This window comes from Acromyrmex echinatior, chromosome 4 (assembly GCF_024713525.1).
Source record: "Acromyrmex echinatior isolate Ae372 chromosome 4, ASM2471352v2, whole genome shotgun sequence".
Lineage (NCBI taxonomy): Eukaryota > Metazoa > Arthropoda > Insecta > Hymenoptera > Formicidae > Acromyrmex > Acromyrmex echinatior.
The window spans coordinates 13,281,040-13,298,957 of record NC_141855.1 but is presented as its reverse complement, the minus strand read 5'-3'; the positions used below and the strand labels follow the sequence as shown (position 1 = coordinate 13,298,957).

General features: G+C 33.5%; 1 protein-coding gene across 11 annotated transcripts in view; it reads left to right on the top strand.

Annotated features, from left to right (window-relative positions):
* ATP8A (ATPase phospholipid transporting 8A1) overlaps positions 1 to 17,918 on the top strand; it is a 41,460-nt gene that overhangs the window by 12,006 nt on the left and 11,536 nt on the right. For 8 of the 11 annotated variants that reach the window (XM_087405290.1, XM_011056710.2, XM_087405294.1 and 5 more), the window contains 5 exons: positions 5,332 to 5,686; positions 16,762 to 16,994; positions 17,162 to 17,260; positions 17,356 to 17,466; positions 17,560 to 17,807. In XM_087405290.1, coding sequence (XP_087261416.1) covers positions 5,332 to 5,686; positions 16,762 to 16,994; positions 17,162 to 17,260; positions 17,356 to 17,466; positions 17,560 to 17,807 — 1,046 coding nt within the window. Of the gene's footprint in view, positions 1 to 12; positions 1,325 to 2,260; positions 2,490 to 5,331; positions 5,687 to 12,501; positions 12,721 to 16,761; positions 16,995 to 17,161; positions 17,261 to 17,355; positions 17,467 to 17,559; positions 17,808 to 17,918 lie in introns of those variants that run through there. The other 3 variants (XM_011056714.2, XM_011056712.2, XM_011056719.2) reach the window with 3 other exon arrangements.

The window sequence follows — 17,918 nt, the reverse complement described above, 5'->3', positions numbered from 1 at the left end:
ACACGAACGGACGGCCAGGCAAGCGCCATAGAAATCTTGATCTTATCAGGTCGAAACTTCGTGTCTTGCCTTATCGATCGTTTACTCACTCCTATTGGCAGTGCCTTGCGTATCACGTTCGATTTCTACAGTGACTTCTAGACGTTCCTCGGGAAAAAAACTGCTCCTAGCTATCGTTGTTACCCCGATATTACTTGCATGATAAAAACGTTCGTCGTTTACAACGTAATTATTAATTTAAATAATGACAACTCTTTTATATATTCATAAATTCGCGATAAACTTCGATGCGATGGTTTGTGAGTGCAGTTTTACTCGCAGCGTCGACAAGTGTATGCAAACAGTGGCTTGTTTTTTAATTAAGTGATAACAAATGTGCCTTTTTTTAAATTGTGATAGAAGTGCGTATCTTTTTTATTTAGCTATAACTTACTATACTATAATTCTCCGCGCGCAAAAAAATATTTTTTTATTGAATATTTATTACAATTATGTGCTGCAGTTATAGACGTTTGGATTTAAATGAACTTTAATAGACTTTAATGGACTTTAATAGATTATAGTTGACTTCTTTCCGAGAGTTGCATTCCTACTGCAGATAAAACTGAAGTCCAAAGAAGAGTGCAATCATACAACATTTTTCTTCCTTCAACTATTGTTCTTTAAAACTTCAAAAAAGAGAGAGAATTTAGAAAATATCATTGATATGACACATAGGAAAAGTGTTTTAAGTGAGAAATACCAATGTTTTCAAAGTTTTCGGCAACAACTTTATATAATGCTTTTTCAAAAGAATAAAGAAAGAGCTTTTATAAGATTTTAGCAATCTTTCTGTTGATGTAGAAAGGTCTGACTACTTTCGTGTTTTTATTATTGGAGACGACAATCTTCATTGATCCACATACATTGTATTGATACGTTTATTCGAACAAAAATCTTCCATATCTACGAGCTTCTACAAAATAAAAGATAAAACGATTGATTACGAGTTGTCGGAAATCCATTTTTCATACTTTTTTTATCTATCACTTTCACGATATTATGATAAAGAAGTGATTCGAGTGATAATTAACTAAAAATTTACATTTGTATACACATCTTAATATATATGCAAGTGTTGCTGCCAAAGTGTGCGGTTTAATAAGACAGACATTGCGCGCCTTGCTTAGTTTCTAGCAAATTCTGGCAAATTTCCTAGGCGATGAATTATTGGCCGAGTTGATCAACGATAAGGCGGGGCAATAATAAGTACGACGAGACGTGGAATCGATCGAAGCTCAAAACGAGATTCAAAAATAGGCCTCGGTTGACACGTTTAATAGTAGTGAGTATCATTGTGTGATTAGAATAATCTATAATCTGTCTCGTAGTAGCGAGTGATTCATTGTACTTGCTAACAGGTAATCGCTCACACGTGGAACTGTTAAAGATTTACGTAATTCGCAAAGTGCAGCCAACATAAAGCGATAAGCACAAGGCACACTTACACGAACCTTGAAAACGCGCGCGGCGAAACACACTTTTTTTTTGTTTATATTCTTTAACACTTTTGGAATGAAACTCACTTTGAAAAGTAAAACGTCACTCTTAAAGATTGAAAATTGAGCCACTCCTTTTCAAAACTGGCTCAATTTTCACTCTTTAGAGTGAAATTTTATTTTGAAGAATTTAGGGAGTATGCAAACGAGCTCGAAAAACACATATTTATCCGAACGTTTCACTGTCAATGTACATTTTTTATGTACACTCAGTTATTCAAGAGGAATTTAGGTAACACTCTCGTTATCATATTGTGCTTTTCACGCGTGTCAAACAAATTATCGCAGTTCCGTGAAGTGAGTGGCTGACAGAGAATCTTATTTCTATCTCTGGCTATTTTCAACAAAGAAAATGGATTAGTCAGCGCTCAGCGATTCTTTGGACTTTCCTCTTTTTTAAGACTGGCTCTTGTTTTTTACTCTTTAAAGTGAGATTTTACTCCAAAGAATTTAAAGAGTACGGAATCGTTAACAGGTTATTTTTTTCATCTTTCGGTGCCACTGTGGGTACAATGACATATCTGACTTTCTTTTACTTTATGTGTTTTAATATGATCGATTCTTATACTTAGATCAGCAAAGAACTAAAGTCAAAAATGAATTATATTAAAGAATCACTGAGCGCGCACTGATCAGTTTTTTCTGCTGAACGTAGTCTTTGCAAGCTTTGATTTTTCGTCCTTTTTCATTTTTATTCTTTACGCATATTTGTCTGTCCTCAGCATTCATTTGATATTTGATGCAATGAACAATTCATAGTCGGGAGGAAGAAACGCACGTGCGTGGCACACGCAATACATGACCTCCGGTGTCATTTTTCAATTCCAATGCGCGTAAAAACGCATATGAGATATACCTTTGTTGCAGCGGAATGAACCTTACGTAACATCTCACCTTCCATATCCGAAGATTTCTTCATCATTGCTATGAAAAAAAAATTATATTCGAAACGTATGTGTGTAATTAATTTGGATTTAAATCAAATGAGCGCGAAGAAACAATTTGCTTCAACGAGAATGGTATAATTATATAAATAATAGCAAAACGAATTGTTTGTGTTTGTTCGCGATCATTCATTTGATCTAAACACGCCTTATTCGAAAAACAAATTCATGCTTTTGGAGGCAATATATCACTTTTCTTACTCTCTAAAATTTTTAGAATGAATTGTCACTTTGAAGAGTAAAATATCACTTTTAAAGAGTGAAAATTGAGTTCTTCTTTTTCAATTTTCACTCTTAAAGTGAGATTTCACTTCAAAAAATTTAAAGGATACGAAATCATTGACAGGATCATTTTTAATCCTTCGTTGCCACTGTGGGTACAATATTGTTTTTTTTTTATTTTATGTGCTATAACTTTTTTATTAATAAATGAATTTGTACGGAAAGAACGATATTTAAAAATTTAACTAGAAAATATTAAAATATTTATATAGAAAAGTCGAGCACGATGCTACAAAAGATTTTAATATTCTATCAACAAATTAAGTATCCTATATTTTAATTCAATAAAATTATTGTTAGATGTATATCTAGCCAATTTTTTAGTAAAATACTTTCGTAAAATCATTCTTTCCGTGTACAGTTTTCTTATACTATTATATGCCTTACTGTTTAGTGTTTTGATTGAAAAAAAGTTATATAATTTACTTTTGTATAATATTTCTTAATATTCAATATATTATATGCATGACAAACAGTATGATACCAAAGAATTAATTAAACACTCATTACTCATTTAACGTCAAAGATATCTCATTGCGTTTCGTTGGAACTTACAGCCAACAATTGCAGTACTACAGAAATTAAATATTATAATATTTGTATACCTTCATATAAATTATCTGCATCATATGGTCAATGAATGCGCAATGTATTATCGTCAAGTTTACGTTGAGTATGAGTCATTGGTGTCATGCCATTCGTACCAAGTATATTTCTATGATAAATCTATCTATATTCAACCTATCGCACGTTTTAAGCAAAAATAGCGTAAACAGTGATGTTGATTCAAATTCGATTCTTATTTTGCAATTGAATATTTTGAGACTCTGTATAATATTTTTCTAATATTTTTTTTATAATCTTATATAATTTTATAATATTTTTTTGAGTTTTTTAAAATTCAAGTGAACATATGGTATATAAATAGTGAACAGTGAACAGTGTCATATAAAGGACAGCTTTCTAATTTTATTTTATTTTTTATTCTGAATCCGTTTTGTCAAACGAAGAAGATATGTCGGAAATGAGAAAATAATCATCTGAAAAGTTCATTATTCAAAAATAGAAGATGCTAACAAGAAGTTAGCTCTCGCTCGAAAATGTTCTATCACAGTTGTCGAAGCTTTGTCTTTTGACATGAATAACTCTGACAATTCTGATTTCTAGAATATTTATAGACTTTTTGTCCACTATGTGACTCAACATTTCGCTCTCAGCCTCGCCAATTCCGGTTAATTCAGGGAAACGAATAAATCAGGTCACGAAGGCTCAATCAGTTTTACCTTGTCAAGACGAAGTTTCGTTTCTAGGAAGGAAATACAATGACGTACGTCTTACATGACGCGTAAGATGAAACAGTCGCGAGTGAATGAACCGAGTGACGTATTACGCCATGAGAGATTGATACAATTCCATTCAGGGTCATCAGATATTTTAAATACGTGCTATTGTCGCCTGTGCTGTAGGTTTATTATACGCACGATACGCGATCTGCGTCATTATAAAGCCCTCATTGTGTCTTTAATCAGGTGTGATCTAAGCCTCGGATTGCATTGCAACGAGTTTGCAAATACTTCGAGAAATATGCAAAGGATATTAGAATATATATATATTAATATCGATGATTAATCGGTTAAGAAACTAAAGGAAATTACAAAATCTTTGACATGAATTCCATGTCAATTCTTTTCTTACCATTCGCGTCATTTCTTCTTTACTACATTGAAAACAATCTGATAATAATCAGATCTAAATTATATAGTTACATGAAAAGCTTTGGACTGAATAATTTCAGTCAAATGTTCGATTAATAAAATACTACTATACCGTAAAATGGGATAATTTTGACGCTAAATCGACATAATCTAAATTTTGATAATGCCCAGACAATACGACTCAAATTCTGGACATAAGACGTCTCAAAAACGTTCTAACAAAGGATTATCTCGGTTTGTACAACAAATTAGTGAAAATCTTTGATATCAGTAAAAGTTGACAGCATAAGATGTAAATTTAAAAAAAAAGGCAAGATCATATAGGTGTCACAGGTTCCAAGAAATTTAATGCTAATGCCGGCGGTACTGTAACTTTCAAATGCCATAACTTGGAAAGAGTTTTCTTATGAAGAAAAGGTTTGTAACCAGTGTTCTGGAAACGTCTCAACGTCAGCTACCATAAAGATATACTATGAAAAATGGGGAATAATTTCGTTTAAGATTTTTATATTGACCTTGAAAGCATTTCCTCAAGTCATTCCAAGGTCAATTTAATATCATCACCTGATAACTTTTTGGAACTCCTATTACTTTTGTTTCAAATATTTTTTAGATAAATCAATATTTTTTTAGATATTAGCTGTTCCAGAACTTTTGCCATTTATTATAATACCAAATTTCTTGGAACTTACGACCTTGTCTTCATTCTTAATTTACATCTTATCTTTTTCTCAGCGTACCGAAATCAGTATACGAATCAACTCTCGCATTGACTATAGCTATACATTATGTATTCTCGCGTTGGCGAGGTGAAAGGTCACGAGTAAATCGATCGTGTCGATTTCATTGCAGGCGCCGGCACAGTCAATGCAACCAGCCAGGGGGAACCCCCGGGTTCCCAGTCCTGAGCCGTTGCGACCGTTCACCCCGCCGGATCTCTCTTCCATACCGCATATGGATGACACATCCCTGCACAACGACAGCAGTAATAACAACGACAACGCGTCACCTGCGGCTAACCGGGCGAACGACGGTGCACAGCAGGAACCCACCGGGCCCTTCATCATCGGCAGCCCCATCGATCTCAGAGACATCGATAATGTCGACAATATCGGTCTTCGTCTGGATCCTGTTATACGTGGCAGTAGCAGACGGAGAACGCGGGAACACATCGAGCTGCAGGAGACCGGATCACCGGATTCCGATGGTGAGTAAATTAATTTATCAATTAATTAGAATTAATACGTCCTACGTAGATACTAAATCAAATTATTGTTGAAACGAATTTCGCTTTAGAGCTTCTGTTTACTCTACTACTATCTCAGGTCATGACATCAGAAGCAAAAAAAGTACAATAATAATTCTGGCAAATTATATTTGAATAGAAATATTTTTCAATAAAACAATATTTGCAATTAACAGAATAAATTTAATAGAATAAAATATATTGAAAACTATATTTTTATTTTTATTTTTATTTTTTTTTTGGAAAATTAAATTGCACATACTTATGAAATTAAATTACACATACTTATTTCTGTTTAATATTAGGTGTTGGAATTAATTCGTAGCGTTTTTAATGAAAGAATGTTATTTATTTCACATGAGCATTAAAAAATACATTAATGAAAGTACTTCCCATCACTTGTAAAACGCTACGAATTAATTCCAACACCTAATAGTTTGCCAGCTTATTTTATTTCTGATTATGCATAATTCATTTCTAGATATTATGAAACTGAATTATTCATAACCAGTATTTATTTCTGTAAACACATATGATTATTTAATACTTAACAAAATAAAAGGAGTTTTCGGTGTACTTTACAAATTGGTTTTATCAATTGCGGTGTTGTTTTATTGAAACACTGCAATTCATTTTATTTTCATATTAATATATTTTGTCAGAATTTTTATCGTGTATTTTCTCGCTTCTGACGTCACAATCTAAAGTAATAGTGATGAGTGAGCAAAAGCCTTATATTGAACGAATAATGTTTGATTGCTAAAGTCCTTAGTTCGACGGCTGTCAAGTTTCCTGATAACTCGAGATAACTTAATAATTTACAAGAATTCCTTGATAAAATCAATTCCAGGTTTCTACCTGGAAACCTTTAATTTTATCTGTGCGCTAAAGATTCTATTCTTTAATACAAAACGAAGCTTCATTGGTGAGACTGGTGATAGTAGTGGTATTCGCCGAATGTGCTCTTTTAAGTGATTGTAGGGGGAGGAAACCACCCCACTGATGGCGTCGTCGGTTTGTCCTTGGCCTATCGATGCCGTTTATATGTATAATCGTCACGCCACCACACGCTTCTCCACGCTTCCTCCGTGAAGCAGACGTTCCGGAGTACGGTCGGTGCTGACACCAACTTGTTGCCGACGATGGGCGCATGCGTTTTCACGGTGTAGCACGTGAATGTGATTGACGCATTCTGGGCCACCCCTTGGAACTAGTGCTGCATCGGCAACAAGCGTGAGCCTTGCGTAAAAACAACAAAAAGCATTACAAAAGTTATTATACTATTCCAAGTCCAAACTTCAAGGAGACCCATCTTCTTTTTTCATATATTATTGCGGATTTTGAATTCTGACTCTGCACCCATTTACTCTTGGGAAGCATTTCGCTTTTTTTGATACCGTCGACTGCAAGATCGGAGCAGAGGGAGTTTGGCTCTTGGTTTTCTATAGTTTATCGGAAATCTATTCGGGGTGTGTGTATAACAATCTCAGAATCGCATTGCGTCGCACTCGCGGGAAAGGTGCCACAATCAATCCAGCAGCATCTGCTGAACACGGTATTTTGACATTGAACGTGTGCCAAGTGTTTGCGGGATATTTCGCGGTTGCAGTCGTGCGTATCCCATGGGCGTCGCGGTGCGTCCTGGATATCGCGCGACGCGGATTTCCCGACGACTGGATCGATCAGCGACCGGGGCGACCGGGACGCGTGTGCGCGTTAACAGCACACGTGCATGTAAACACCGATGGTGTCGCCGACGTGTCGTCTTCGTCGTTGTTGCGCCAACAGAGGTGTGGCGAGGCAGGAGGCTCCTTCTGACGCGCGTCTAATGATGTAGACGCACTTGTTTCAGGCAATCGTTACCCCGATTCGGGTGAGAGCGGATCACATATCGAATCGCATCCGTTTTCTTGCCGTACCGCATTGTGTCGTTTCGGAAAATTGTGTGTGCGCGAGGCAAGTGCGTGCCGTAGGACGTATCCGTTTTATTATTTCTGGACGGAAAAAAGGTGCGAAGGATCGATTGCGGGCGACCAGATACGTTGACTTTTCTCCTTGGCGGAAGGCTCGTTCAGTCGTCAAACGATTCGTCCAGAATTTTGAATCGCGTCGTGATTTTTTTATCTGAATTGGAGTAAATGTAGAGAGACTTCAGAAATTTCTGTCTGAAAATTTCCTGTTTGGACACCGAAAAAATGTTTGGTTGAAAATGGACAAAAACCAGAAGATTCTGATTAATTTAATTTAACATTTTAATCGGAATCTTCTGGTTTTTGTCCATTTTCAACCAAACATTTTTCTCAGTTTATGATGATTAGTATTACGTTTATAATTAGTACTATGTTTATAATTTATCAGTATTATATGTTTAACATTGAGAATGACTCGGAATCGAAATGTCGTTTGTTATAACTTTCATATAGTGCTACTTTTTATTACCTTTCATTAGTCTATATTTTTGGCTCGTAGCTTTTCTCAACATATTTAATTTAATTTTGTATTAGTTAGGCCATATTATATTAAGTATTTTTTTCAATGTATGCGCTTCTGATCGTCCTACAAAACAAAGATTCCAAGAACGAAGGATTAATTCGATATTTTATTTACTGAGCTACGTAAAGTTAATTTGTAAGAGTATTTCGTATTGATTATATAACGTGAGGACGAATTATAAAATTAATAAGTTAAATGTCATCAGTTTAAAAATCTCGCTAATATAGTATTTATTTCGTAGTGTTAAACTTCACAGAATTGAAAGAGATGTTCGTTTTATAAATAATTCTGATTCCACATTCACTGCCGGTAATACAATCTCCTTTCAGTTTCATAGGATAAAAGATCCTAGACATAAACTTGATCTCGTGAAAAAAATCTCCGGTTGAAAATTAGCAAATCAAAAGATTTTGGTCAAAGCAATTAAAATTTTCAATTCAATTAGAATCATCTCAACTAGAATTATAATAAATTCGACGAAAAAATTCTGATTTGTTCATTTTCAACTAGAATTTTAATTAATGCATTAGACCTTTTTTTCCATTGTAGTGAATAAAAAAATAACTGTAGCAAACTATATTTTTTCTTATAATAAAATAATTTTAAGTATTAGTCTTTTCTTATGCTCTTTTTAATACAATATAAAAGACCTGAATTGTACATGTTTCAATATCTTCTTCATGTAATGATTACAAGCGATATCATTATCTGATTTTTTTTTTGCTATAATGTTCTAATATTCGAATTATCGTGATCAAATTCCGATCAAACAATTCTTATAATAGACAATAAAATAAATTAGAAATACAAAAATAAGGCTCTCCAAATAAATGGAACTATAAATACATTGCTGTAGAAAGGAAATGCCAATGTGAGCCGACACCAATTCGTGTGTAATCCAATATTGATGTTGGTTTATTTTTTGACATTGGCATTTTCTTTCTTATAATGGAATAATTCCGCGATTTTTAACCCAAACTGACCAACAAATGGTTTGCGTTTTTGATATATTTTGGTTCTGCATTAAAAGAGACGAGATATATTAAAAATAAGAGAAGATTAATGAGCTTGAAATTAACTCTTGAGGAAAATGTAGTTTGTACATTAAATTTTTTTTTATTTATTGCAAATCCAATTTTAGTATTTTATGATGTCACAAAGTGTAATTTATTATCTTAATTTTTTTACTAACATTTTAATTGTTACGATCGATCAAACAGGACATACATTGCATTAATTCTGATGATGGATCGAATAATTTCGTGATCTTGTTCAAACCGATCAACGTATATATGACCTGCATTTCAGCGCATTTTAAATTTGCATTAAAAGAAAAGAGATGTATTATAATGAATTAAAAAAGAATTAATGTAGAATTTCAGTTAAGAAGAGGGCAAAATTTCTTTTGACACAAAATTTATTAAAACACTTATATTAAATAAAAAGTAAATATTCAGCAAGGGCGAGTGAAAGTAAAAGAACTGCGTGGTAATTCGTGTGCTATAATTTAACCATCATAAATTGTACTTAATTTCTTATGTTATTTACAAGACAATTGGACGTTCCGACTCAATTCAAGCTATTATCAGCAATATTATATCTAAAATTCAAACATTTCATTAATGTGAACGATGAGTCCACAGAATATGCAATTCTGATATTTATCTTTTGTAGATTCATCATTCACATTAATGAAATGCTGATGATATGACTTCGAATCGAAACGTTTGATCGTCTTGTAAATTATGTAAAAAGAAATTAAACATAATTTATGCATGATGTTTACCATAGTTCTTTTACTCTCACTCATCCTTGTTGAATATTTACTTTTTATTCAAATCTTGCGAAAGTCGATTAATTACTATTAAAGTCTTTGAGGATCTTCAGTGAACTTTCTTGAAATATGCATTAGCCAACGAGTTAACTTTTGGTTGTAAAAACGATTTTCATAATTTAATTGTTTTTCCTTGCCATAATTTAAAAGCAAGACTTCCCTGCTCTCTTCATACATCTATACTTCAAATTAATTCTTGACTGTGTTCAGCAGTTTTATAACTATTATAAACTTCTTTGACATGATTGGTTTTGCACTTAATTTTTCACTGGATCTACATGTATAAATAAATCATATTAAGCTGCGTCCACCTTTTGATAAACCTCAGCTCACTTTCTTACTCTTTTACTCTGTCTTGCTCTTACTCTTTAATTTATCCATTAGATAAATTATCACAAGTTTATCTAAAAATGGAACAATTAAAGCCTTTAAAGAATTTTACAACAATTGTAAAACTGTTTTCTGTGCTGAACGCAGTTAATGTAGTTTCCATTGAAATATTTTGTATTATTTCTCGTAGATCCAGTTTTCATATTTTACGACAATGTGTCATAAACACGCGCGTATCTGCGAAGCCAGGAGGCGAAACGTACGCGACGGAAATGCTAATCGTGTCATTTTAGCGCTACGGTCGTCCGATAAACGAGCGCGAACGTTTTGCATGCGAACGGAGGACGGGATGTAATAACGCCCGGGATTACGCGACCGCCCACCATGGCGTAACCACATTACGTAATCGTTATCTCCCAGACGACAACGTATTCGGCGTGGCGTAGTGCGTCGCCGAGTTTTCTTTACGTGCGAACGGGAAATCGATAATCCGACGTTAATTAAATCCATCGCGTCACGTTGCGCCGTTTCCACGACGCCGAGGACGTCGCGACGTTTTGGAGATCCTCATTTATCTCTCGTACGTTCGTCGACTTTTTATTAGACCCATGGAACACATATCGTAAATTCTTGGTATTCTTGGCAGTCAAACTTGTCGAACCTGAACGTATATATACAGGGTGTCCCGTTTCTGTCGCATTTACCTTTTGACGTCAAGCTCTGATTTCTTCGAGCAATCCACAGATTAAACTTTTTTTTTGACGAATATTTATTATAAATGTATTGAATTAGAACAAAAGTTTGTTGCTTCATTTTTCCCTAATAGCACAGATCCCCAAGGGACGTTTTCCAAAGAACATTCGGGATATCCCTATGTCCTAAGAATGTTCGCCAGAACGTCCCTCGAATAAAGTGTGCTATTAGGGTTATATCATGTCTATGTATTTTTTTTTTAATTGACAATTATATTATTCGATAGAGCAAAGTTTTAGCTTTGAGAATCTATTTTTTTCATTGCGGCATGATGATTTTTAATGGAGTTACAAGCAATCAAAGTCAAAATGCTTCTTTTATTTAACATGATAACTCAATAACAAAAAAATCTTAAGAATATTAAAAAAAAACGATTTTGTAGTGGGAAACTTTAAGCTTTTACAATAGAAAGCAGAGAAATAATTTTAAGCTTAAAAGCCCTTTTTTTAAAATTTAAATTTTGTTCATTTTTAACGAAGTTACAGTTGCTTAAATTTTGAAATTCGTAACGCTACGAACTTTTGTTCCATCTCAATATTATAAAATTTTCTATTTATTTAATATTATTGTCATCATCACATTATTTTATTATATAATATAAATATCTATATTTTTGTTATATAATTTGATTGTATTTTACAATAATTTTCTTATTATTAATGCGTACATTTGTGTTGTAGAAATATTACGGATTAAGACTCGAGAAAGGCTAACGAAATACACGCGGACACCCTGTATAAGATGCATTGCTACGCAGCGCTGTAAACACGTGACAATAACGTCGTCGTCGTCGTCGTTGTTGGTATGACGCGATATGATGCATCAGTGCGATGCATCGGTGCGAACCATTGGTGCAGTCTTTTTTTTTCGCGCGGAAACGCGAAGCCGTGCATTCGTCAGACATTCGCCAAACGTACTTCAAGAATGTGGCTAACTGTGAATAATCACGCATTGTGATAAGCCGACCGTTATTTACGGAAATCATTCTCGAGCACGTCAGCCTCGGTATAACCTCAAAAAGTCACCGCGACCAGTGGAGGCGCGTCGGCGTCGGCATCGACGTCGGGCGTACGTTTTCTCCTCCCCGAATCCCCGAATGGAAGCGAACGCAACGCGCACCGACATCGTTGCGCGGCACATCGCGCGACGATCGATGCAATTAAAGGGGGAGGATTATTCATCGGGGTTTTTACAGGCGATCCAAACCGCGTCGCGGAACTGACGTCGTACCCGTCGTCTTCCCCGTTGCCGTTTCCCCGATGCGGCGACCTTGCAGCTGCTGCTTCGGTCCGGCCGCGGCACGAGCTCCCATCAAAGTGCCGCACGCGTGAAAGAGAGAAAGAGACACTCGTTTATCACTCGTCCACGCAGAGCAACGCGGAGAACGGAACATGAATCGGCAAGGGCGTAGCGCGCGTGTAGACATGTGAGATACGTGCGTGCGAAGAAATAAGAGTTAGAGATAGAAAGAAACGGTACGCGTGACGACGACGAGTGACGATCATGGAAGTCGCCGCCACGAAGCTGGTGCAGTGGTTCAACGAACTCCGATCCCGGGTGCATCTTTACCTGCACGCCCAAACCCGTAAGTCATCCCCGGACAAGCGCGTGCGAGGATTAATTCAATAGTAAAATACTAAAGATCGCGGGAATGTCAATACAAAAATACAGTCGGCGGAGCCGACCGGATAATTTCCACGGTGTACTTCCAATGATTTAATAATGCTTTGACAGCGCTTATCAAGGAAGTCTTTTGTTGTTTACTCTTTCAAACCTGATTTTAATGGAACTATGATAATACAATTTTTTTTAATTCAATTCAAGGACACTTCAATAATTCTAAATACTAAAAAGTTAATTTCTTTCAAACTAATTTTTAAATTAATATATTCAATTTTCAAATTAATTTTTTTTTAAATATAATTTTTTTTCCAGTATATAAATTATGTTCAGATGATGTCGATAGAATTAAATAATTTCAATGAATAATGTCTTTAAATTTGTTGTATGTACATTACAATGTACAGGATATAAAAGGATTAAGACAATTTCCTGATATCTCGTTTAATGTTGTCTTGTTGTCTTATAATACAAATCAATAATAGTGGAGCCAATAATATGTTCGAGAGAGCTAAGAATTTTTTATAAAGATTTATCTCTTATTTTTATTCTGAAGAATGTATCTGATTTAATACATTTGTTAGAACTAAAGTTTGTAACGATGTTTCATTTGTCTACATGTTTAAAAAGAATTGCATTCAATAGCGTTTTTTAATTTTAAGAATCTGTTTTTTTAATTGCAGTACACGATTTGATGATTTTTGATAGAGTTATGAGCAATCAAAGTATAATGCTTCTTTTATTTAATCCGCAATAACTCAGTAACAAAAAATTTTAGAAACATTAAAACAAAATTGATTTTGTAAGAAAAACTTTAAACTTTTACGTTATTAAGTTGAAAGTTTTCTCGAATTTTCTTTTAAACATCTGACAGACCTACAAAATAAGAAAAAGATTTTCCATTTTCTAGCTTGTAGTTTTTTATATGTAAAAATTATGGGACTTATAGAAACTTAAATAACATAATGACCTATCGAAAATAGGAATTTTAAGCTTTAAAATCCTTTTTTTAAATTTAAATTATGTTCATTTTTAACGAAGTTACAATTGCTTGAACTTTAGCGTTCGCAGAGCTACGAATTTTTGTTCCAGCTCAATTGCATTTTATAATATTATTATAGTACGTAGTATAATATGCAGAACATTATTATGTATAATAATAATAATAATAATAATAATAATAATAATAATAATAATAATAATAATAATAATAATAATAATAATAATAATAATAATAATAATAATAATAATAATAATAATAATAATAATAATAATAATAATAATAATACAATGAGATACATATTATCATGTAACAGTATAATATTATTATAGTATTATTATATGTAAGTAATATAATATAATTTCTGTTATAATATTATTAAAAGTATTAAATGTAGTAGATTGTTTAAGTTTGTGTTCGAAGTTTATCTCTCTGAATTACAGCAAAATAAAGCTAAAAATACTTTTGAATTATTTTATATCTGTGTGTGTGTGTGTGTGTGTGTGTGTGTGTGTGTGTGTGTGTGTGTGTGTGTGTGTGTGTGTGTGTGTGTGTGTGTGTGTGTGTGTGTGTGTGTGTGTGTGTGTGTGTGTGTGTGTGTGTGTGTGTGTGTGTGTGTGTGTGTGTGTGTGTGTGTGTGTGTGTGTGTGTGTGTGTGTGTGTGTGTGTGTGTGTGTGTGTGTGTGTGTGTGTGTGTGTGTGTGTGTGTGTGTGTGTAAAATATAATATATAATTTCTTTATATTACAGTAATTATTATGTATTGAGTGTAATTAATTATTTAAATTTTCATACGTCAAAATCTATCTCTTTAAATGGCGGCATAGATGAAAGTACACATTGGATTATTAATTAAGCGTACTTATCTCAGTTGCGACCGCTTATCTTTTATTCTATTGACGTAGTCATGTATTCTCGAATCGGCAGCGAGTGTTCTAAAATTGTGAAAATCCATTCTGCAGAATATAGAGAACAGAGATATGCAATGTCATACTTTTTTAAATTCTGTTATAATGTATAACGAGATATTGTCGACGTTTATGGTGATGTTGAATTGTTGAGTATTGTACTTAAATGTTTAGAGATTATTTATAGATATTAACTTATTTTATCAAATGCAGAGAGATTTCTTCTATTTTATTAAAATCAAAATATATCCGATTAAAAATCCAAATAAACAAAATGTATTGTGTTATGAACGTCAAAATTCGAACACCTGTAACTTTGTTAAAAATAAACAAAATTTAAATTTAAAAAAGGGTGGTTTTAAAGCTTAAAATCTTTTTTAAAAGATCACTATGTCTTGAGTTCTTCTGAGTTTGGTAATTTTTATATATAAAAACTATACGAGCTGAATAGGAAATTTTCTTCTCATTTTGTGGACCTATTATATACTAAAAAAAAATTGCGAAAATTTTCGACTTTTTAACGTGATAACTTAAAGTTTCTATAAAATTGTTTCTAAGATTTTTTGTTACTGAATTACGAATTAAATAAAAGGAGCATTTTAACTTTGATTGTTCGTAACTCCGTGATAAATCGTCGTACTGCAATTAAAAAAAATAGATTCTCAAAGTTGAAACTTGTCTCTATCGAATGATATAATTGCCAAATTAAAAAAAAAACATGTCAAATAACATAGTAGCTAGTATTTTTATTCTGACCATTATTTAATCATTCAATTCTTCCTATTTATCTGGTTTTGAAGAAAAATGAAGAAAAATAGCTAATATAGTAATCAGCTGTATATACAATACATACGTACATAGCAAACATATAAAATTGATATTGCATAAATCAATAAATGGTCAATTCTTCCTATTTATCTGGTTTTGAAGAAAAATGAAGAAAAATAGCTAATATAGTAATCATCTGTATATACATACGTACATAGCAAATATATAAAATTGATATTGCATAAATCAATAAATAGTAAACGTAAATTACGTAAGTGCATGATAATAAACTGAGAACTCTTGTGTAAATTGCGCTCGTTGCGCATCAGCCAAGAACACACTACGATACCTGCGGCCGTATTATTTATCTTTCAAGTTTAGCGAGCTACGTATAATACTTTAATAGCGGTCATTTGCTGCGAATTGTGTCGCGGTGCAACTGTCAGTTCGCTGCTCGTGGGCGGAACGATACACGGCTGGTAGCTATAGAAGAAATATCCAAGCATGATACGAATGTCATTTATGTCTGGCCATAATAACACTCTTACGATCGGAATCTTCGATAAAGTAGCGTGACTTTGTTCTTTACATTAACCTTTCCTTCGGCCGAAGGTGTATTTCTGTATCTGACGAATGGAGAAATGCAAGTCTATAATAGAGACTCGAAGAAGCAAAACTGTCGAAGCAAACTTTCCTTTCCAAGATAAATTGGACGAATAATAATCTTTTGTAAGAGATTTTTCTTGTTTATGGAAAGAAATTACAGGAAATGGAAAACGTTTTATTAAATTGTTGGTTAAATTAAATATTTGATTAAATTATTGATTAATCCTGTTAAATAATTCTGCTTAAATTTATTATACGATCGTGTTGTTTCTTTGCTTCAAAAGACATAATTTAAAAAATGTTATTTGGAGTTTTTTATTAATTGAATTGTGTTATTTGTTATTTAAAGTAAATTGTTTGTGGGTTAATATAATAAAAAAATTCTAAAGAATGAAAAATTTTATAGAAAAGAAATTTTATATTAATAGATAAAATTATCAAATACTAGAGAGAAAAGTTTTAAAGTAATTAATAAAATATTTGCAAGAAAATAGATTATATTTTAGATCAAATAAATTCAGATAGAACAAGGTTAAATTAAAACGTAAATATAGATTATAACTACGAGACACGTGGCGTTATACATATATAAATGATTAACTATTGATATTATTGAATTAAATGAAAAAGGAAAATTGAAATATACAGAGATTTTCACTGAGATTATGAATGTTGTATTTACACGCAAACGATACATATAAAATTGAATGCATTTTGTGTTATAGTTGGTCCGATAAGAGCGGAAAATGGTTCACAGGGTGACGATCAACCAGCCACGCAACAAAATGATGGCGAAGAAAGGGTAATTTTTGTCAATGCCCCTCATCAACCTGCGAAATACAAAAACAATCACATTACTACCGCGAAGTACTCATTTCTATCGTTCGTACCCCTGTTCCTGTTCGAACAATTTCGTCGCTACAGCAACTGTTTCTTCCTGTTCATCGCACTTATGCAGGTAAAGTTCATCGCACTTATGCAGAAATATTACGAATGTAACATGATGCAACGAATGGAAATTTGGAATTCCTTAATAATACTTTTTTATAAATATTTCTAAGTAAGAGAAAGGATCCTTATATTATATATGTATTGGAAGCATTTTTCTTTGATTTAAATTTTCAGCAAATACCAGATGTGTCTCCGACGGGACGTTGGACTACATTAGTTCCACTGATTTTTATCCTTAGTGTATCCGCTTTGAAAGAGATAGTCGAGGACGTTGTACGTATATTTGTTATCATATTTTTTTTATGATGACTATTAGAATAATTGTATAAATAAATATTTTACGTATTTATTAATTTATCAATTTTTAGAAAAGGCACAGAGCAGATGATGAAATAAATATGAGGGAAGTAGAGGTGCTGAGAGAAGGGCGCTGGCAATGGATACAGTGGCGCGCCGTGGCCGTTGGCGATGTGGTTAAGGTTGCTCCCTGTTTTCGCCAAGATCATTCATGTGATAATAATTAATCGCCGGTTACATCCTCCCGCTAGAATCGCTCTCTTTAATATGCATAGGTTCACAACAACACTTTCTTCCCTGCTGACTTGATTTTGTTGTCGTCGTCGGAGCCGCAGGGTATGTCCTTCATAGAGACCGCCAACCTGGACGGCGAGACGAATCTGAAAATCCGACAGGCCCATCCCGACACTGCCAATCTCTTGGATACCGCGGAATTAATGAATTTTCGCGCGAACATCCAGTGTGAGCCGCCCAATAGACATTTGTATGAGTTCCACGGAGTCTTACGGGAGACCAATAAACAGTAAGAACACAAACATGCATGTGCAAAATACTTTCAATTATATTTCCTTCTCATTACGCATTTTCCTTCTCTTTACGTTAATCCGTTGTTATTTGTGATCCTGAAATTCTC